Raw genomic sequence first — 23975 nt, forward strand, 5'->3', positions numbered from 1 at the left:
CGAGTGACGTGAGGAGAGAGATCGTGGTAAAAGAAATGATTTAAAGCAGTTACCTAGGTCGGCGTCTTTTCAACTGCACGCTTTGTACACATCATACAGACACGTGTGCATCATCAGAGAGTAGCAGACCGCTGTAAATAGAATATACTTTACGCGTACAGATTTTGATTGCTGCTTCTGAGTTGATCAAATTTCTCTTCTGGAAACACTCCTTCTGAAGTGTGCTGATGTAAATCTGAATGATCTTCTGATCCATTACTTCTGATATACACAGCTTCTGGAGATTCACTTCTTTGTTCTGCAGCTTCTGATAAGACAAAACTGTATCTGCAGAAATTCTTAAGCTGCTTTGTTTCATCGGAACCAAGTTTATCATCAAACCAGATATTGATTGATTCTTCTACAATCAATGTTTCAATATTGTATATTCTGTAGCATTTAGAGCATTCAGAATAATCAAGAACGAAACACCATTGCTTTAGAAACAAACAAAACGGATGGTTCCAAGACTAATAAACTTTCTTTTCTGATCTCCTACGAACACAGTTTCTTCAACAGATTTAAGTACCAGAACTTGGAAGACAGTCATTCTTCCCTTCAAGTGTTGAGACCAACTTGAGTCCAGGTGACATGACATGTTGACTTTTATCTTCTTTGTCGCCAAGAGAATCTGCAAAAGAAATAGTCTTTTTCTTTGGTACCCACATCTTCTTGGGTCCTTTCTTGTTAGTTCTCCTCAAGTTCTGATTGAACTTGGGTTTAACATTGTAAGCAGAAGGAGGAACAGCATGATAATTCTTAATATGAGTTTCATGATATTTCCTAGGTTGTGTCACATGCTTTTTGGTGTGTGTTATGTGAAAACTTTGAGCATGTGAAGTGTGCCTAATATCATGGGAGTGGCCATACTTGAACTGATCATACAATGGCTTGTATGTGATTTTCATTTTATCAACAGGTTCAAGTTTGTATGGGGTTTCACCCTCAAAACCAATGCCGACTCTATTGTTTCCAGACACAGCATATATCATAGAAGCTAGCTGACTTCTGCCAATACTTCTAGATAAGAACTTCCTGAAACTTAAATCATATTCTTTCAGAATATGGTTTAGACTAGGAGTGGATTTTTCTGAATCAGAAGGAGATCCAACATTATTGGATAATTTTAAAAGTTTTTCTTTTAATTCAGAATTCTCCAACTCAAGCTTCTTTGTTTCAAATTCAAATAGCTTTTTCAGCTTTTTGTATTTGAGACTAATCTGAGACTTGAATTCCAGAAGTTCTGTTAGACTGGAAACTAACTTATCTCTAGTAAGTTCAGAAAATACCTCTTCAGAATCTGATTCTGATGTAGATTCTGATCCGTCATCTTCTGTCGCCATCAGCGCACAGTTAGCCTGCTCATCTTCAGAGTCTGAATCATCTTCTGACTCATCCCAGGTTGCCATAAGACCTTTCTTCTTATGAAACTTCTTCTTGGGATTTTCCTTCTGAAGTTTTGGACATTCATTCTTGAAGTGTCCAGGCTCATTGCATTCATAGCACATGACCTTCTTCTTGTCAAATCTTCTGTCATCAGAAGATTCTCCACGTTCAAATTTCTTTGAACTTCTGACGCCTCTGAACTTCCTTTGCTTGTTCTTCCAGAGTTGATTTAGCCTTCTGGAGATCAAGGACAGTTCATCTTCTTCTTCAGATTCTGATTCTTCAGGATCTTCTTCTCTAGCCTGAAAAGCGTTAGTGCATTTCTTGATATTGGATTTTAATGCAATAGACTTACCTTTCTTTTGAGGCTCGTTTGCATCCAGTTCAATTTCATGACTCCTCAGGGCACTGATCAGCTCTTCCAAAGAGACTTCATTTAGATTCTTCGCAATCTTAAATGCAGTCACCATAGGACCCCATCTTCTGGGTAAGCTTCTGATGATCTTCTTTACGTGATCAGCCTTGGTGTATCCCTTGTCAAGAACTCTCAATCCAGCAGTAAGAGTTTGAAATCTTGAAAACATCTTTTCAATGTCTTCATCATCCTCCATCTTGAAGGCTTCATATTTCTGGATTAGAGCAAGAGCTTTAGTCTCCTTGACTTGAGCATTTCCTTCATGAGTCATTTTCAAGGACTCATATATGTCATAGGCCGTTTCCCTGTTAGATATCTTCTCATACTCAGCATGAGAGATAGCATTCAGCAAAACAGTTCTGCATTTATGATGATTCCTGAAAAGCTTCTTCTGATCATCACTCATTTCTTGCCTTGTCAGCTTTACGCCACTGGCATTTACCGGATGTTTGTAACCATCCATCAGAAGATCCCATAGATCACCATCTAGACCAAGAAAGTAACTTTCCAGTTTATCTTTCCAGTATTCAAAGTTTTCACCATCAAATACCGGCGGTCTAGTATAACCATTGTTACCGTTGTGTTGCTCAGCAGAGCCAGATGTAGATGTAGACTTTGCAGTTTCATCAGCCATCTTTTACTGAAGCGTTTTTCTCTTCCTGAATCTTTTCTAAACACGGTTAAGTGCTTGCACCTTAGAACCGGCGCTCTGATGCCAATTGAAGGATAGAAAAACACTTAGAAAGGGGGGGTTTGAATAAGTGTAGCTTTAAAAACTTGACCGATAAAAATAAATTGCACAGTTATTTTTATCCTGGTTCGTTGTTAACTAAACTACTCCAGTCCACCCCCGCAGAGATGATTTACCTCAACTGAGGATTTAATCCACTAATCGCACGGATTACAATGGTTCTCCACTTAGTCAGCAACTAAGTCTTCCAGAGTCTTCTGATCACACACTGATCACTCCAGGAACAACTGCTTAGATACCCTCTAAGACTTTCTAGAGTATTCTGATCCACACGATCACTCTAGTTACAACCTGCTTAGATAACCTCTAAGACTTCCTAGAGTATTCTGATCCACACGATCACTCTAGTTACTTACAACTTAATGTAATCAAATCTAAGAGTATTACAATTGCTTCTTAAAAGCTATAATCACAAACTGTGATATTTCTCTTATCCTTTAAGCTTATTCTCACTAATATATTACAACAGCAATGTAGTGAGCTTTGATGAAGATGAAGATTCTGAGCTTTTTAATAGAACAATGTTTCAGCAAGTTAATATGAGTTGTTTTGTTCAGAATCGTTAACCTTGCTTCTCATCAGAACTTCATATTTATAGGCGTTGGAGAAGATGACCGTTGAGTGCATTTAATGCTTTGCGTGTTCCGTACAGCATCGCATTTAATGTTATACGCTTTTGTCAACTACCTCGAGCCTTGTTCACGCTGTGTCTACTGACGTTGCCTTTAATAGCTTCTAACGTTCCTTTTGTCAGTCAGCGTAGCCTGCCACTTGTACTTCCTTCTGATCTGATGTTTGTGAATACAACGTTTGAATATCATCAGAGTCAAACAGCTTGGTGCAAAGCATCTTCTGATCTTCTGACCTTGAAGTGCTTCTGTGCGTGATACCATCAGAACTTCAGTGCTTCTGATCTCATGTTCTTCTGATGCTTCCATAGACCCATGTTCTGATTCTGCTTCGAGCATCTTCTGATGTCTTGCCAGACCATGTTCTGATGTTGCATGCTGAACCCTTTGAGACAAAGCTTCTGAGCGCTGAATTATGCATACTCTTTATATATTTCCTGAAAAGGAAATTGCATTGGATTAGAGTACCATATTATCTTAAGCAAAATTCATATTATTTTTATCATCAAAACTAAGATAATTGATCAGAACAAATCTTGTTCTAACATTCCACACATAGTTCGACATCATCAGTTGAATCCCTGACATGGATCACACATAGTTAGACATCATCAGTTGAATTCCTGACATGTTCCACACATAGTTCGACATCATCAGTTGAATCCCTGACATGTTCCACACATAGTTCCACATCATCAGTTGAATCCCTGACATGTTCCACACATAGTTTGACATCATCAGTTGAATCCCTGACATGGATCACACATAGTTCGACATCATCGGTTGAATCCCTGACATGTTCCACACATAGTTCGACATCATCAATTGAATCTCTGACATGGATCACACATAGTTCGACATCATCAGTTGAATCCCTGACATGTTCCACACATAGTTCGACATCATCAGTTTAATCCCTGACATGTTCCACACATGGTTCGACATCATCAGTTGAATCCCTGACATGTTCCACACATAGTTCGACATCATCAGTTTAATCCCTGACATGGATCACACATAGTTCGACATCATCAGTTGAATCCCTGACATGTTCCACACATAGTTCGACATCATCAGTTGAATCCCAGACATGTTCCACACATGGTTCGACATCATCAGTTGAATCCCTGACATGTTCCACACATAGTTCGAGATCATCAGTTGAATCCCTGACATGGATCACACATGGTTAGACATCATCAGTTGAATCCCTGACATGTTCCACACATAGTTCGACATCATCAGTTGAATCCCTGACATGTTCCACACATAGTTCGACATCATCAGTTGAATCCCAGACATGTTCCACACATGGTTCAACATCATCAGTTGAATCCCTGACATGGATCACACATGGTTAGACATCATCAGTTTAATCCCTGACATGTTCCACACATGGTTCGACATCATCAGTTGAATCCCTGACATGTTCCACACATAGTTAGACATCATCAGTTGAATCCCAGACATGGATCACACATAGTTCGACATCATCAGTTGAATCCCTGACATGTTCCACACATGGTTCGACACCATCAGTTGAATCCCTGACATGTTCCACACATAGTTCGACATCATCAGTTGAATCCCCGACATGTTCCACACATAGTTCGACATCATCAGTTGAATCCCAGACATGTTCCACACATGGTTCGACATCATCAGTTGAATCCCTGACATGTTCCACACATAGTTCGATATCATCAGTTGAATCCCTGACATGGATCACACATGGTTAGACATCATCAGTTGAATCCCTGACATGTTCCACACATAGTTCGACATCATCAGTTTAATCCCTGACATGTTCCACACATAGTTCGACATCATCAGTTGAATCCCTGACATGTTCCACACATAGTTCGACATCATCAGTTGAATCCCAGACATGTTCCACACATGGTTCAACATCATCAGTTGAATCCCTGACATGTTCCACACATAGTTCGACATCATCAGTTGAATCCCTGACATGGATCACACATGGTTAGACATCATCAGTTTAATCCCTGACATGTTCCACACATGGTTCGACATCATCAGTTGAATCCCTGACATGTTCCACACATAGTTAGACATCATCAGTTGAATCCCAGACATGGATCACACATAGTTCGACATCATCAGTTGAATCCCTGACATGTTCCACACATGGTTCGACTTCATCAGTTGAATCCCTGACATGTTCCACACATAGTTCGACATCATCAGTTGAATCCCCGACATGTTCCACACATAGTTCGACATCATCAGTTGAATCCCAGACATGTTCCACACATGGTTCGACATCATCAGTTGAATCCCTGACATGTTCCACACATAGTTCGAGATCATCAGTTGAATCCCTGACATGGATCACACATGGTTAGATATCATCAGTTGAATCCCTGACATGTTCCACACATAGTTCGACATCATCAGTTGAATCCCTGACATGTTCCACACATAGCTCGACATCATCAGTTGAATCCCAGACATGTTCCACACATGGTTCGACATCATCAGTTGAATCCCTGACATGGATCACACATGGTTAGACATCATCAGTTTAATCCCTGACATGTTCCACACATGGTTCGACATCATCAGTTGAATCCCTGACATGTTCCACACATAGTTAGACATCATCAGTTGAATCCCAGACATGGATCACACATAGTTCGACATCATCAGTTGAATCCCTGACATGTTCCACACATGGTTCGACATCATCAGTTGAATCCCTGACATGTTCCACACATAGTTTGACATCATCAATTGAATCCCTGACATGTTACACACATAGTTCGACATCATCAGTTGAATCCCACACATGTTCCACACATGGTTCGACATCATCAGTTGAATCCCTGACATGTTCCACACATAGTTCGACATCATCAGTTGAATCCCTGACATGGATCACACATGGTTAGACATCATCAGTTTAATCCCTGACATGTTCTACACATGGTTCGACATCATCAGTTGAATCCCTGACATGTTCCACACATAGTTAGACATCATCAGTTGAATCCCAGACATGGATCACACATAGATCGACATCATCAGTTGAATCCCTGACATGTTCCACACATGGTTCGACATCATCAGTTGAATCTCTGACATGTTCCACACATATTTCGACATCATCAGTTGAATCTTTGACATGATAGACACATAGTTCGACATCATCAGCTGAATCCCTGACATGGTTCACACATAGTTCGACATCATTAGTTGAATCCCTGACATGTTTCACACATAGTTCGACATCATCAGTGAATCCCTGACATGTTTCACACATAGTTCGACATCATCAGTTGAATCCCTGACATGGTTCACACATAGTTCGACTTCATGGATTGAATACCTAACATGGTTCACACATAGTTCGACATCATCAGTTGAATCCCTGACATGGTAGACACATAGTTCGACATCATCAATTGAATCCCTGACATGTTTCACACATAGTTCGACATCATCAGTTGAATCTTTGACATGGTAGACACATAGTTCGACATCATCAGCTGAATCCCTGACATGGTTCACACATAGTTCGACATCATTAGTTGAATCCCTGACATGGTTCACACATAGTTCGACATCATCAGTTGAATCCCTAACTTGGTTCACACATAGTTCGACATCATGGGTTGAATCCCTGACATGGTTCACACATAGTTCGACCTCATGCGTTGAATCCCTGACATGTTTCACACATGGTTGGACATCATCAATTGAATCACTGAAATGGTTCACACATGGTTTACCATCATCAGTTGAATCCTTGACATGGTTCACACAAAGTTCGACATCATCAGTTGAATCCCTGACATGGTTGACACATAGTTCGACATCATCAGTTGAATATCTGACATGGTTCACACATAGTTTGACATCATAAGTTGAATCCCTAACATGTTTCACACATGGTTCGACATCATCAATTGAATCACTGACATGGTTAACACATAGTTTACCATCATCAGTTGAATCTCTGACATGGTTCACACATAGTTCGACATCATCAGTTGAATCCATGACATGGTTGACACATAGTTCGACATCATCAGTTGAATCCCTGACATGGTTCACACATAGTTCGACATCATCAGTTGAATCATTGACATGGTTTACACATAGTTTACCATCATCAGTTGAATCCCCGACATGTTTCACACATGGTTGGACGTCATCAGTTGAATCACTGGCATGGTTCACACTTAGTTTACCATCATCAGTTGAATCCATGACATGGTTCACACATAGTTTGACATCATCAGTTGAATCCCTGACATGGTTGACACATAGTTCAACATCATTAGTTGAATCCCTGACATGGTTCACACATAGTGCAACATCATTAGTTGAATCATTGACATGGTTCACACATCGTTTACCATCATCAGTTGAATCCCTGACATGGTTCGCAAATAATTTACCAGCATCAGTTGAATATCTGACATGGTTCACACATAGTTGACCATCAACAGTTGACCATCATCAGCTGACTTCTTGACGTGGTTAACACATATTTGACCATCATCAGTTCATCTGTAACACGCTTCACACATAGTTGACCATCAACAGTTGAATCTCTGACATGGTTAACACAAAGTCGGACATCATCAGTTCTATCTCTGACATGGTTCACACATAGTTGACCATCATTAGTTCATTTGTAACATGGTTATTATTATTATTATTATTATTATTATTATTATTATTAATATTAATATTATTATTATTATTATTATTTTTGTTATTTGTATTATTTTTATTATTTTTGTTATTTTTATTATATCTATGTTCATTATTATTATTATTATTATTATTATTACTAATATTATTAGAGTTTATTAATATTAGTATTATTATTATTATAGATTAAAATAATTTATTTATACGTCATAATTGTTTTTAAATTAAAAAACTTATAATTTAAATTATCGTGAGATTTCTAAATTTATACATCATTTATTTTTTAAATTAAAAAAATAAATTTAAAATTAACGTGAGATTTTATAAGTTAAACATAATTTATTTTTTAAATTAAAAAAAATAAATTTTAGAAAATAATTTTTGCGCAGATTTATTAAGTTAAACTTTATTTATTTTTTTAATTTAAATAAACATCAAGTTTTTAAATAAAAATGAATATTAATTCTAATTTTAATGTAAATTTATTCATGCAATTATTGATTTATTAATTTTGGTCTTATCATTTCTAATTTTTAAACTTCTTCAGAATTAATGCCTGTAGCAATTTTCTTCATAAATAATGGCCACTATCACCCTATTCCAAATAAAGGAAAATTTGCTCCAAGCATTCAACGTCCTTTTCCTTTTTTATTTTTAATTTCTTCAGCATTCATTCAATTAATGCTATAATTATTGGGTGCAGAATTTTTAGCTTTTACTGTACAGCGTTCAGACATTGGAAACAGCAAAACACATATACTAGCATTAAAGGAGTTTTATTGTGTGTGTTGGGTACACTATAAGATCATCAACCCCAATTCAATCCAATGGCACCCCATTTTAATCCAATGGCAGAAAAGCATTTGAAACCAAAAAAAAAAAAAAATTGAAGTCTCTCACGGTGAGAGACCTAAACAGGCCTCTCACCCTAGCCTGAGCCCTAAGCTAGAGTGACAACCTTGACAAAGAATTTAAAGAACTATAATCTTCCTATAGAATTGTGATTTAACCTTAGTGTCTTAAAATGTTTATAAAAAACAAAAGAATAAAGAATATTTTTTATCCTAAGATTGTACTATAAAACTCATAATACATAAGTGGTATTTGAACTAAGTTTACTTAAACACACTTAAAATGAGTTTACATATTTGAACAATGCGTACTTGATTCGAATTTACTTAAATATACTTAAATTGTGTTTGAGTATGATCTATAAACTCACAATATACAAATGATATGGGAAATAAGTTTCCGTAAAAATACTTAAAATGAGTTTACATAAACATATTTGAACTAAGTTTGCATAAGATTTAAAAACTCATAATCTACATGTGGAACATAAATTGATTTCACCCAAACATATTTGAACTAAGTTTATGAACATTTTTTAGACACGAAATCATTAAATTTCATAGAGCTAATAATGCCAACAGAAGACCTTATACAAATTTCTTCAATATTTGATTAATGTTGTTCACATTTGAACAAGAGGTGAGAGATAGTTCTGAAGAGGAAGATCAGAAATTAAAATATGGTTTTGAAAAATAAATGAGAAAATGGGAATTTTGAAAGTTAGAATCGTTTAATTTGTGTCTTAGGGGTATAACTGGAATTAGGTGTAAGTAGCAGAAATAAACTACAACTGTGCACTAAAAAGACAAGATGTAAGGAAGGAAAATCATAATTTACCTGAACTAAAATTAAAAGACAAACGAAGAAGCAGGTACCATTCCATTGCGGATGTTAATTTTGTATTATTGAAAATGTTATAATATTCTCCCTTGGAGTATGATCATCCCAGCCTTTGCAAAAGTACAACATTTAATAAACAACTGGTTTGATCAAATGTAAATTTAAATGAAGATGAATGTACATATTACAATTGGGATGCATCAGACTGAAAAAAGAAAAGTATACTTCACCGAACATAGGGGAAGAGATGAAGAAAAACTCGAAAAATCTTCGGCACTAATAAATCAATATAGTACAAAACTCAGGCCGGTTCCCACCTCAATAAAGAATCAGGTTTCATCTCAAGATCCTACAGGACATTGGTGATTTAGTTCTCTGTATTGTGAGACTTCTCATCACCAAAAGCCAAATCAAAGATCTGCAAGTAGTCTTCAACAAAATGCACATCAAGACCTTCTTTTACATTAGGTGCTAGCTCATCAAAATCTCTCCTGTTTGCCGAAGGAAATATTATAGTCTTAACATCACTCCTTCTTGCAGCAATGGTTTTCTCCTTAACCTGCAAATTGCATAGCATCAACAGACAGTTTCAGACACAAAGTTTGCGAAAAGTCGTGGCAAAAAATACTTATGCTACAGATAAATAGTTAGTTTGTTGGACTTTAAGATGCAAAGTTTCTGTGGATCCAAAAAACTTTAACAAAAATATTTCAGTTTTCTCAACATACCCCGCCAATGGGAAGAATCTTCCCTGTAAGTGTCACTTCCCCAGTCATTGCTAGATCCTTCTTCACGGGCTTCTTCAAGGCAAGGGACAGCAGAGAAGTGGTCATCGTGCAACCAGCACTTGGTCCATCCTTTGGTGTAGCCCCTGCAGGAACATGGAGGTGTAACTTTGAATTCGCAAAGAAAGCATTTTCTGGTTCTTTCTCATGTAGTATAGATCTGGCAACTGTGTGAGCTATTTGAGCACTTTCTTTCATCACATCTCCTAATTGACCAGTGACATGTAGTGCTCCTTTTCCATCCCCTTCCTCAACAAATGTAGTCTCTATATACAGAGTGGAACCACCCATTGCAGTCCAGGCAAGACCCATTACAACCCCAGTAGGTGTCTGATCATAGATGCGCTCTGCATGGAAGACAGGCTTGCCAACATAATTATCTAAATTCGATTTATCAACCAAAACCTTTTCAATTTCCTTATCTTCCTCTCTTTCTTTTGCAACCTGCCAAAATTGAGATCCATAAATATCAATTTTGTGAGTCAGTAGCGATGGACCGTATAAAAGTCTAAGGTTTCACAGAAAAAAATAGTATGTGTAGTGGTTACTGAATCACGGAAAAGATTTCAGATTCTAGATTGAAGTCTCATCTTCAAACAGAAAACATTGTAATTTTTTGCCAGTTTAAAACAGATGTAGCTTTTGTACTAGTCGCAGAAAAGCCAGTAAAACCCCCCCAAAAAAGTAAGTTTATGGCGGCACTAGCATACCATTGAAGTATATATTAAGGAAAAAGACTTTGTAAGTTGTCAACATCCCATTAGTGCTTCACATTAGTAGGTTTTCGTTATCTTGCTCAATGAACCAAATTAAAATTCAAAAAAAAAAACTGTTTTACAAGAGAGAATCATGATTGCGCTATCAGTGTTATACTACCTCAATATCTGTAGATTCGTCTGCGGGTGGATTTGTTTGCAACTCATCAACGTCTATAGGGTCTTCATCCATATGTTCAGAATCACTACTCTCTATCAACACAGGGTTCTCTTTTGGAGTGGTATTTGGACCTGTTTCAAGAGCAGCATCAATGGTTTCCCCTTGCCTCACAAGTTGTAGTGCTATCTGCCATGTCAAACAGAATATTTCAGGGCGCCGAATGCATTTACTAAATTTAAATTCAAATGAAGTGATGAACAAACTGCAGTCACTAAATTTGAAACCCATATATCAAGAATGGCTGTCTATTCAACCACACAATATAGCATATTTCACTGCGTCAGTAACTAAAAGCTGAAAGTAATGACAAAAAATATATTATACCTTCCGGTAAATTTTCTCTATATGCTTTTGAAGGTTTCTGACTCCTGCTTCTCGGCAGTAACTTTCTATTAGAGCAAGAAGAGCAGCATCAGTCACCTCCACCTGAAGCAAATTAATTTTTTAGTCAACTACTTTTTCAACCAATTAAAATGAATAAGGAAATAAAACCAATTGAAAAAGGAACCCTGTAAACGGGTGAAAAAGTTAAATACTTGTTCAGGCTTTATTCCACATGCTTCACGTGTAGTTTTCTCCAGATAATCTCTTGCAATGTGCATTTTCTCATCAGTAATATACCCAGCAATAGCAACAACCTCCATCCTATCCAACAGGGGATTTGGTATCATCTCCACTACATTTGCAGTGCAAACAAAAAGAACCTGCAGCATGATTCCAGGGCATTAGTTGACATGGTAAAATAGTCAGTGTGACAACTTTGGCTTCGAGGTACTCGATGAAAGCTATCCATTTAAAAATTATTTGACTATACAGACTAGCTATAGAAAGATAATATAAATCCTTTTAGATCAGCAAGCAACATGTAACTAATAAACACTTACCTTTGATAAATCAATGGGAACATCAAGATAGTGGTCCAGAAAATTAGCATTCTGCTCAGGGTCCAGGAGCTCTAGCAAAGCACTTGCTGGATCACCAGCATGTCCTCTGCCCAACTACCAATTGAATAAAACAGGGTCAAATACTAATTGCCCTTTTAATAGAATATTTAAGATTGGGAATCATAACAAAATTAATAAAACTAGAATCCATGCATTATATCCATTAGGACCGGAAGCGCGTATATACAAAAGGGAAATCAGAAAACAAAATTACTCGGCCACAAATAAATTGAACTGCCTAGCGACATCTTACTTTGTCAATCTCATCTATCAAAACAAGAGGGTTGGCTGTTCCCACATTCTTAAGGCATTGTACCATCTTTCCTGGCATAGCACCTATATATGTTCGGCGATGCCCCTGTAAAATTCAACATTAATGATACAAAACACTGCCACACATTATATAATTGGTATCAGTTCAACCTAGTAAAGGACACAGATTTTATTTACCTTGATTTCAGCCACATCAGCCAATCCTCCAACAGAGAACCGGAAGAACTTACGGTTCAAGGCACGTGCAATTGAACGGCCAATACTTGTTTTTCCCACTCCTGGTGGACCAGAAAGACAGATAATTTTTCCTGCATATAAGAAAAATCAGGAACCATGTCAGACTTTTGGCAAAGACCATAGGCAAGCACCAAAGGCTTGAAATTTAACTACATGAGTTGGCTTAAAGAGGCCAATATCTTAAAGCATTTTGAGCTAGAATCAGTGTAACACATAAAATTGAGTGTCTCGTGATTGAATTTTGGACAAAAGAATATGCATCACATTTCAAAGCCTAACAAAGTTAGGCATGCCTATAATATTTTAAATTGTTATTTCAAATCTAACATTAAATTTATACCAGTTAAAACAGCTAACAGCACCCACTCCAGAGCAGGCTTGTTTTGCCATAAAATGTTTGAAAATAGAGAAAAAATGGACATCAGGATTTTACATAAATGATTACATTTACCTTGTGAAGTCCCTCTTAATTTCCCAACAGCTATGAATTCCAATATTCTTTCCTTCACATCAGTTAATCCATAATGGTCTTCATCAAGAATCTTTTGTGCACCAGTAACATCAAAGTTCTCATCACTGGATAGGGAAATTAACAGATTCAGACTCGTGATTTTCAATACAGTAACTTACGAAATACAAACCTAGTGCACCCAAGAGCCTATGAAGATTATGCTTGTGCATTTTAGCTGTCATCTTTAAAAAGCTTTCCTAAATGAAAACTATCAAATACATCTGTCCCACCACATGAATGGTAAGGGACTAGGGGGTTGTTTTCTCCATGAGGCATACATTTAAACCATAGATAAATTTAAATTAGTCTAGCAATAATAATAAGAATGAAATTCCATGTATACAAACCTGTATTCACCCCAAGGCAGTGCAGTCAACCAGTCCAAGTAGTTGCGGGTAACACTGAATTCACTAGAACTAGCCTCCAACAGTTGTAGCTTTGTGAGTTCTTCATCTATAACTTGTAAGACATGAGGTGGGCATTTTTCTCGTTTAGGTTCAATCCTTTCCCTGAATTTACCTGAATTAAAAATTAAAGTTAACATTATCTTAGAAACAAATTCCATTAGTAAGTATACTCTAGAAAAGCGATTAACTAAAAAGAACAAGAACTGTCAGCTAAAACACAAAATACAGTTAGGTGAAAATTGTTAGTAACTTGGTAGCCGAAAAGATTTCAACCCCCCTGCCTACATCATCTTTTGCAGGAAACAAGTTATAATAGAAATTCACCATCTTGTTATAAGAGATGAAGAAAAAAATCAAAACCAACCGGTAAGAGCTGTCTTGTCATCAGTCTCCAGTCCCAATTCCTGCAAATTGAATAAAACTCAAATTACAAGAAAAATAATCAAAGGCCAACTTATATAGTAGAGCATTCAGCAAAGCATATTATACATATACATATCTATATAAATTATAACTGTACTCGTGTTAGGGTAAAGGGAAATGCCAGGAAGATCAAAGGCCTAGATAGCACCAAAACTTTATAAACCACAGGATAAGCTATAAAGCCTACTGTAGCCGTGAATAGTAAATTATGAGTTTGGATTCTACACATAGAATTAGGGGTTCTGCAAAGCAATGGTGCATAAAGCACAGCTTAGCTAACTAGTTAAAGCCGGCAGCCTGTCGAAGCTTATAAGTTTTACCCCACGTATCGAAAGAAAAAATTCAAACAGTATCTTGTGTGCAATAGACCAATAGACCCCACGTGTTGAAGCTTATAAGTTTTACCCCATGCATGCATAATAGATGCAATAGACCAACTTTCTGAATCATAGAATTTCATTGTTATCAGAAGAAGTAAAAAAGGTTTGCCTAGGATTTGAGGGACACTAATCAAACCAAATCATGGAGGTTTTATACCTTCTTTATGGCCTTAAGCTGCTCATTTAACAAATAGCGGCGCTGCTCATCACTTATCTTTTCTTCAATTGCTTTTGCAATTGATTCCTGCAATAACCAACACAAACTTCAATAAATAAATGATGAAAAATTAAGTACAACACACATGAAACCCAGATGCATCATTACCTGAATCTTACTGATTTCCATTTCTTTCTTTACCAACTCGAGTGTAAGTTTCAATCGTTTATACACCTACTCAACAAAACAACAAATGCATCTTCAAATGTTAAAAAACCCAATGTTCAATTGCTCAAATCTTTGTTATTTTGATAGTAATACAGAATTAAAAACTTCCACAAAGTCAATGTTTCTTAGGTGTCAACTTCAAATTTACTCACATCTAGCTCTTCAAGCACTTGCTGGCATTGCAATTTGTTTGCCCCAGATATTGCCGCTCCAAAATCTGCTAGCCTTGCATAAGTAAAATCACCTATATGCTGCACCATTAGCGAAGAGATAATTCAACATATTAAAATGATAAAAGCAACGGCTAACCCAGTATCAAAACATATAACAATCACCACATTAATTACTCCAGTTTGTTTTTATTTCGAAGCAAAAAAAAAGGGTACAAGAAAAGGCATTTATTACTGATTCGTTCATGCATATGTAGGAAAAAGAGTGATGCATTACCCATTAGTTTCTGAGAAAATTAACAATCTTTTTGAGTGATACAACTGGCTCATTGATGTTTAGTCTTCAAATTTATGATATTCAAATACTCTCTTTTTAAGAGATCTAACAAGTTCAAATCATCAATATGCTATATATTCAAATGGTCTTGTTTGAAATACAAAAATCTTGTGGAAAATGTCAAATTTATGTGTCCACAAACTGTATGATAAATATGGTCAGAGAACAATGAAGTGCCTTTACTTCATAGAACAGCAACACCTCATTGAAGGATAACAACAATGCAGATATGCACTTCAGAGGAAATTCCACTCTTGTTATTTGTTAACATATTTGATATGCAAGAGAACGAAACAGCAGGATGCATAGTGTGTTATGCAGTAAGTTAAGTAGAAGAACCTCCAAGAATCCATAAACCCTACTAGGATTTAATATGAGAAAATTGCAAGAAACCTGTTTGAAAGTACAGCCAAGAACTCCATAGAACTTAGATTCAGGATGCAAATCGATAAACAACTAATGGCCCATTTGTTTAAGATTAAATAACGTGATTTTCAGATGAAATGAACTAAAGATTATTCCTTAGACTATTCCTGCAAACTAAAAGCAGATGTTGTTTGTTTTTAATAATGAAAATCATTTTCTAATCTCCTCGCTAATCTACTACACTCACTAATATCAGATTATTTCTAAGAAACAAATAAAATAAGACAAGCAGGCTCTTGATCAAGGGCTTATTCATTAAGCTATTCTACAGAGCATAATTGAACGCTTATTCATAAGCTAGCTGAAAAAGGCTTGTGGAAATGTCGTGAGTTATTTTTATAAGTATATCCAAATACTAACATAAGAGCTTATACTATAAAATAAACTGAAGTAAGCTCTAAATAAGCTCATCCAAACTATCCCTGACTGTTATCAAGATATCTTAATTTTTAAGGTTCATTGTCAAGGTATTTAAAATAGGGTGCGGCTCCCACTGGTGGTAAAATTATCACAAAGATTGACATCAACTATATTACATATTTGAACAAGCTGACTGACAATAGAGTAGAACAGGTTAAACCTAAGGAGTAATAACATTTGAGGTGTTTGCATGGAATTGTCAATATGCATCCAACTATTCTAGAGTTTGTCGCAATACAAAAAAGAAAAATAATAATAACTGAGTAGTTTAAAATTCAGACTAAAAATTGAAGGTGTCATTCCAACTTCCAAAAATTCTAACTAAGCAATATAAGCAAACCTAGCACATTATCAAAGGACTACGCTAATCCTCTCCCCATACTCATGTTCCGATAAACACGAGCACAGAAGGGTCTAAAGTCTAAACCTTAGAGTAAGTCTGAACATGATCTCTCCAAAGATTGACCTAACTATATTCCATATTTCTATCTCTACAATCCCACTGGTGGTAAAATTATCAGAGATTGACATCAACTATATTCCATATTTGAACATGCTGTGTAACAATAGAGTAGAATAATTTAACCTACAAAGTAGTAATATTGGGGATGTTGTTTGCATGGAAGAAGCAATATGGAGCCAACTATTCGAGAGTTTGTACTTAGTCGCAATACAAAAAAGAAAATAATAATAATCAAGTAGTTTAAAATTCACAGACTACAAACTAAAGGTGTCATTCCAACTTTCAAAAATTCTAGCAAAGAAATGCAAACAAACCTAGCACATAATCAAAGGACTACTCCAATCCCCTCCCCATTCCCATGTTTCAATAAACACAAGCATAGAAGGGTCTAAAGTTTAAACCTTAGAGTAAGTCTGAACATGATCTCTCCAAAGAGAGCTTGTTTTAAGAACGTCCCTAAGTGTCGATATGACCTCAAAAGATGTGGCCTTTATGATCTCATCCTCTTTGTTATAAGATTTATCCTGCAGCATTAAGTAAAAGTCAATAAAAGATAAGAGATGCTTGTCCAATAAAAAATTTCATTTCAATGAAAATACAAAATGGGGAAGCAATCAATAAAGACTTGCCTTGAGATGATCAACTTTTACAGTAAGCGGGTCCTCACTAACCTACAAAAAAGGAAAATTTTAAACAACAATCAGAATACTTCAGCTGTAGACAAATGATTATCGGAAATCAGAATCCCTGTGAACAAAACTCAGGCACAAATATGGGGCGAATGGCACCAAAATATTAACAAACACTGTTTTTTCTTAATTTTAGCATGTTCAATACCAACCATCTCTGTTATGCGTAGACGTCGATGACCAATCAGGATCACCTGATCACCCTGGATACTTGAAATCTGGAATTCAAAACAGGATTTTTTACAAAAGTTAGGCAGTTATCAAATCTAAACAAGTAATTTGTTGAAAGCAATAAAACAACTATTAAGCTGCATATAAAAACAACATACTTGGGCAAGAGTCCCAACTTCATGTAGACGGTTAAACAACTCTTTTCCTTTTATATCATATACATTCTTTTCTGTGTCAGAACTAGATACTACATTGGGATCAGTGTCAGGCTCGTCTTTTAGGAGGAAAGCACCAGCATAAGGGGCTTGCCGTTCTCGACTCTCCTGTAAAGCTGCCAACACTTTGGGGTCCTGGACGCATAGTTAAATAATCAATAGAACTAACACAAATTTGATTACAAGTTCTATGTCACATTGAACCAAACACCATATGGTTAAGCCAGAAGCATGTAATGAGCAAAGACAGTGACTTAAATAATCATTGTTGGCAACTCACCATACCTTAACAAAGATTGGCATGTAAAATCCTGGGAAAAGGGGTCTGTGCTGCAATGGTAATGCCAAAACCTGATCCAAAGGAAAATAGAAAAAATAATCATTAAGTGAAAACTTCGATGATAGAGGGTGCAATAGGTACTACAAAATTGAAACATTTCAGCAGCTAAAAAAACAAGTAAAATCCGAAACCAACAGTTAGGTAATCTTCGGGTCTAGGGTACGTGGAGACAATAGCAGAGGCCTTTGACGTAGTATCCTCCGCCGCTTTAACTTCAGCATCAACGACATGATCGACTCCGTCACTGGAATCCGAACAGAAAAAAAGCCGACCTCCCAAATAACGATGGTTCCGGCTCAATCCGCTGAGGGAGCTCAGAACTCTGAGCAACGGCGATGCGGACTCTGCTGCGGGACGGAGCATCGGTACTGCGGCGGGGTTTAGGCGGTGGATGCGAGAGGATGAAATGAGCTTCAACATTGGATTTGGGGATGAGGGGAATGGTGGGAATAGGGTTGTGGAAATTGAAATTGAAGTGCTGTTAGATGATTAGAGAATGGAATGGGTTTTGAGGGTGGCGATAACCACCATTGATTGTAGTGAGTGGAAGCGAAAGCGAGGGAGAAATGGGGTGTGTAGATTTGTTAAACCTTGTTAAACCCTCGTCTTCCAGGTTTACTAAACTGACCTTTCTTGTTCAATAAGTACGCTTTTGACCTCGATGTTTTATCACTGTCTTTTTTGTTTTTTCTACGGTGAATTTTCACTATTTATTAAAGTAAAGGAAAATTATGTTTTGAAAGTAGTGTAGTAGTGGTAATCAGAAGCAAGAATTTGAAAAGTGAAAATGATATTTATTTTAAAACAAGTGTTTTTACTAAAATAACATCTATTTATAATATAAGAAAAATAGTTGTTTTTGAAAAACTCACAATTGTCTTTGCCTCTTGATAAATCACTAAATTGAAGACATTTTGTGTTCAAAGTTTATTTTTTCCAACCAAAACCTGCACTATGTTTGGGTCCAACGAGTAATTATATGTTTTTCACTCTCTACCACTAACTATTCCACAAAATTTGATTCTATTTCAACTTCTAACCATGCCTTTCTATTCAAACCATAACTAGCTGGAATATCCAATCACACACATTTTATCACCCTCTTCTAACCATGCCTTATATACTTTGTTTCTTTAGATACTTCAACCTTTTGCTTTCATCTCTTTCTCTCTTCTCTTTCATCATCTCTCCATCTCTGCTTTTATGAACGAAACTTTAACCCTCAATAGTTCGAATCTCTAAACTCCTTTTTCACTTTAAGATGGGGAAATCGTTTGAGCTGGTGAATAAGGAACATTTTGAGATGATTATGTATGATAAACATGTAAGTATTTTTAACAAATTTTTGGCATTGACATTATTAGGTTTTCCGTTTTGAAATTATTTACAAGATTGAGTTTTTAGGTTTGCATTTTTTTATTATTAAAGGTGGGTCACGAACTTAAAGGTGGGTATGGGTTTGAAAGTTGTTGCTGCAGTGTTTGAAGTGCATACACCGATTTCTATGACACAACCATTTTTCTACTTTATTATTAATGTAAGGATATGTGGTTAGAAAATCCATGTACATGAGCTTTTCAGTTATAAATATATACTGATGTTTTTGTTTCTTTCCATCACGAAGTCCTTTGAATTTGTTTTTGCAAGGTTTCAAATTTGGATCTGAGATGCACACAACAGAGGCAATAGTAGACAAGTCTGGTGCACTACAATTGACTTATGGTATTAAAGGATTATCAGTTTTGAATTGGTCGATAAGTTTCAGGATGTATAGTTTACATGTTAATACAAGTTATACTGGGAAGTTTCTTGGTGTTGTTGCGATAATTTCAAGATAAAAGTTATCAAACTAAGTTGTGAATATTATGTTTGAGGTCTGGTAGCATCTTTTTGTATCAATTATGAGCATTTTCTGAACAAATTAAAGCTACCCAAGATTGGGCCCTAGAAGTTATAAAAGTGTATGAGACAACCTCTAATGTCAAGTACAAACCCAAACCCACAACTCTAATGGGTAAAGAAGCCACCCTCCATTAGAGGTCCCCAAAGAAAAGACCTCAACCAACCATAATGTCTTTAACCGCCCCTTGTAACTCTTTAACAAACTAAATATCTACTTCCTCCATAAGATTAGGTTGGCACGTTCTTAGGCCAAAAAACAAATTGGCAATACCCATGCATGATCAAAGTAGAAAAAGCTCACTCTAAGTATCCCTTATTTATGGTAGAATGTGCATTAGTTCAATAGCACTGAAATCTCTCTTCATGTATAACCCCTTAATAAATTTGTCATCTCGACTAATAGCCCTTCCAAGCAACTTCATCCCTAACGTCGGTCTTTCAATGTCTGACGAGAAAAAAATCCTCATAGAGTTTACTACCATCGCATGAAGGCTTAGTCTTGCGAACATTCATTTTGAGACTTAATCCCTGACATCGGCCTCCTAATGTCCGACGGGAAAAAACTCTCACGAAGTTTACTACCATTGCATGAAGGCCAGAAGATCTTAGTCTTGCAAATATTCAATTTGAGACTTAATCCTGGACCTACCTCCTGAATAACGCCAAGGGCTTTAGCCACCTCATGTGAATCCCCATATGATAGTTCCATAATCAAGATACCATGCAAGAAAAATAAGCTTACAATTGTCTCTTACCTGATGAATGGGTGGGTGTAACACAAGAGCAAAAAGGAGCGACCATAACGGGTCACCTTATTGCATTCTGGTGACTGACATAATATGCACATCCCTAAGGTACAACCTTGCTGCTTGACCATAAAGAAACTCAACCCATAAAGAAATAGATGGGTGTTGCATCCTCACCTCACGCAATAGGGCTGATCGATCTACCATATTAAAAGCATATGAGAAATCTACAGTGAGCATAGCCAAGGAACCATCTATGTGTTGCTTGCTTAACACCCTGCTAGCACTGTGCAAAATGGCCTCAACACCACCCATTACCCCAACCCTAAACTACAAATCATTGAGATAATGTGCCCCGTCTCTATTGACCTTTTTCATAGCAACCTTGGATACCAACCGCTTCCAAATAGAACTCATAACAATTGGTCGTATCCCACCATCAAGCTTTAATAACACCATTAAGGATGCAGAGGAAATAAACTCTGCCAAACTCATGGGACATTTCCTTCATAGTCATAAGTTAACAACTAGAGATGATTGTGTATAAAAGATCTCTTGCCACAATATAACCTTTTCCATGCATTGTGTCTAATATATGTTGAGCATGCAAACCATCTATACCGTATGACGTCCCTTTGGGGAATGATTTAATGCACTTTAAGATATTATATGCATCAGTAACTAGGTGATCTTTTGAGAACAAGGTGGTCGGCCTGAAGGGAGGTGGTATATATGGGTGTTTAACCTCCAAAGCTTTTATTGTATGTCCATTATAATAGTATGTCCATTATAGGGGGCACTCCGAATGACCCTAACACTTTTATAGTCGTTATGAAATAGCCATTTGCAACCTTGCGAATGCATTGCTTGACATTAGAGCTCATGTTTTAATCTTTTCCTTCAATATGAACTCCACCGCGACCCAAATTACCTTGCTCAGAGCTGCCCAACACACTATCAACTAACTTGGCAAGACCATCTGCGTCTCTCAAAGTAGCTAAACACTATAAAATATGGTGTTGTTGCAATGACTTATGATTTTCAGACCTACAATCCCGCCTATTATGATGCATAACCACTTGTAAAGCACAACGAGAAAGAATTAACAACTGAATCCAAACACCTATTATGTGAAATTATAATAAAAAATAAAGAAGCAGTTTGTATATGATTTAATTATATTTTAATTTTATTAACAAATAAATTTTTGTATTAGCCCAGCTGGTGGGCACTTATGTACAATACTCTTAAAGGCACGGGGTTTGAAATCCATTAAACTAAAATCAACTATATAATTAAGAAAAAAAGATATTTCCAAATCACGTAAATTGTCATTTTATATTATATTAATTTAAACTAACAAAAGGTTAAAAGTAAATTAGTTAATGTCTCTTTTTTTCTTCATTTTAATCAACCACAGAGTAACACACGACTTGTTTTTCCGAGCTTCGGCCCTCTTTGTTTAAAAAAAAGCGACACACGACTTTATTCCATTAACTCATTTTTTAACTTCAACTTTATCTCTTCCTTATCCTCTCTTAATTCAAATTCTAAATCTTCTCCACTTTTCTTTTATTCATACTTTCTCACTTTTATTTTAATTCTCTCTCTCTCTCTCTCTCTCTCTCTCTCTCTCTCTCTCTCTATATATATATATATATATATATATATATATATATATATATATATATATATATATATATATATATATATATATATATATATATATATATATATATATTCCATTTTATTGTTTCTATTTATGAATAAAAAAATTGAACCCGTTTTTTAATGTAACGGAGAAGAACACATACAAAATGTTGAATTTTCAAAACACAGAACTTAGTCTCAACAAAAAAAAAAAACATTATCATTTTATAGTTATTAAAACATTAATCTTAGTTATTAAAAAACAATTCATAGTTATAAAATTAACAAATTATTTTATAAAATTGTTTAGACAACTAACAAGTCGTTATCAATACAATATCTATTTTATTTTTAATCAATAATTGTCTTTATTCGAGAGCAAAATTGTTATTTTCAAATGTAAATTTTTTTCTTTCTCCATCTTATGGATCCATTATTTTATGATTACTTAATACAATTTAATTTATAAAATTATTATTTATTTAACAATTAAGTAACTCATTTCAAATTTACATTTATACGTGTATCTAATTTTTTTTATATTCAATAAAATAAGATAGTACTCAATAGCAGTGCAGACAACTAGGGATGACAATGGGTAGGGTACTATAGTATCTGTCCCCATACCTGCGTGGGCATTAAACTTTATACACGTACTCGTATCCTGTGGGTACTAAGTACCCTTACTCGCACCAGTTACCCACATTTCTAGTAAAAAATCTATCAATTGAAAAATATCATATTATTTTAATTTTTTAAAACAAAATTATCAAAAAAAGTCAAGAATTTTACTATCGAATTTTGAAATAAACGCCACTTATATTAAATTGTTTAATAGTTTAAATGTGATGTATTTTTCAATTATATAGACATACAATTTTTATATGAGGATATCAATTAAAATATACATATATACATTGTACGGGTATGGGATGGGTGGGTACTAAGGTACCCATACCCGCATATTTTAATGGGTAATTATTTGTGTCCGTACCCATACTCATTTTTAAGGATTTTTACTCTATCCGTTGTGGGTAATTTTTGTGTGTGCCCATTGAGTATGTGTACAACTGTCATCCCTATAGGAAACTAATTTTTCATCCCACATATCACTAACATGACAATATCTATTTTATTTTAATCAAATAATTGTCTCTATTTGAAAGACAAAAATTTTATTTTTAAATATTAATTTTTTTTCTTTCTTCATCTTACGAGTCCTTTTTTTTGTGTGTGGTTATTTAATATAATCGAGTTTATAGGATTATTGTTCATTTTACAATTAAGTAACTCATTTAAAATTTACACGTGTATCTAAATATATTTTATACTATTTCAAATAAACATATTCTATACCATAGCAAATAAATTTACTCGTGCGAATTCACATGTATCTTACTAATTTTGTTTTTTAAATTTAATGAATTTTAAAATTAATTTTAAAAAAATTAATTAAAATTAAAAATAATTAATTTATTATGTATAATCAATATTAAAAGGTATATTATAATTTAATTTTGTTTTTTTAGATAAAATCATTTATAATGTATCGAATAATATTATAAAT

General features: G+C 35.4%; 1 protein-coding gene across 1 annotated transcript; it reads right to left on the bottom strand.

Moving 5' to 3' along the window:
- Positions 1 to 9630: 9630 nt before the first annotated feature.
- LOC131629592 (lon protease homolog 1, mitochondrial-like) lies at positions 9631 to 18751 on the bottom strand. The gene is made up of 20 exons (XM_058900372.1): positions 18246 to 18751; positions 18056 to 18121; positions 17714 to 17905; positions 17537 to 17602; positions 17325 to 17366; positions 17097 to 17219; positions 15032 to 15130; positions 14820 to 14885; positions 14652 to 14738; positions 14056 to 14095; positions 13632 to 13803; positions 13225 to 13349; positions 12714 to 12844; positions 12517 to 12621; positions 12204 to 12317; positions 11856 to 12023; positions 11644 to 11745; positions 11260 to 11445; positions 10327 to 10827; positions 9631 to 10157 (listed from the first exon to the last, which is right to left on the bottom strand). The coding sequence occupies exons 1-20, from the start codon at positions 18528 to 18530 to the stop codon at positions 9966 to 9968; spliced, it is 2862 nt and encodes a 953-aa protein (XP_058756355.1). The 5' UTR covers positions 18531 to 18751; the 3' UTR covers positions 9631 to 9965.
- Positions 18752 to 23975: the final 5224 nt, after the last annotated feature.

This window comes from Vicia villosa, unplaced genomic scaffold, assembly GCF_029867415.1.
Source record: "Vicia villosa cultivar HV-30 ecotype Madison, WI unplaced genomic scaffold, Vvil1.0 ctg.000585F_1_1, whole genome shotgun sequence".
NCBI classification, from domain to species: Eukaryota; Viridiplantae; Streptophyta; class Magnoliopsida; order Fabales; family Fabaceae; genus Vicia; species Vicia villosa.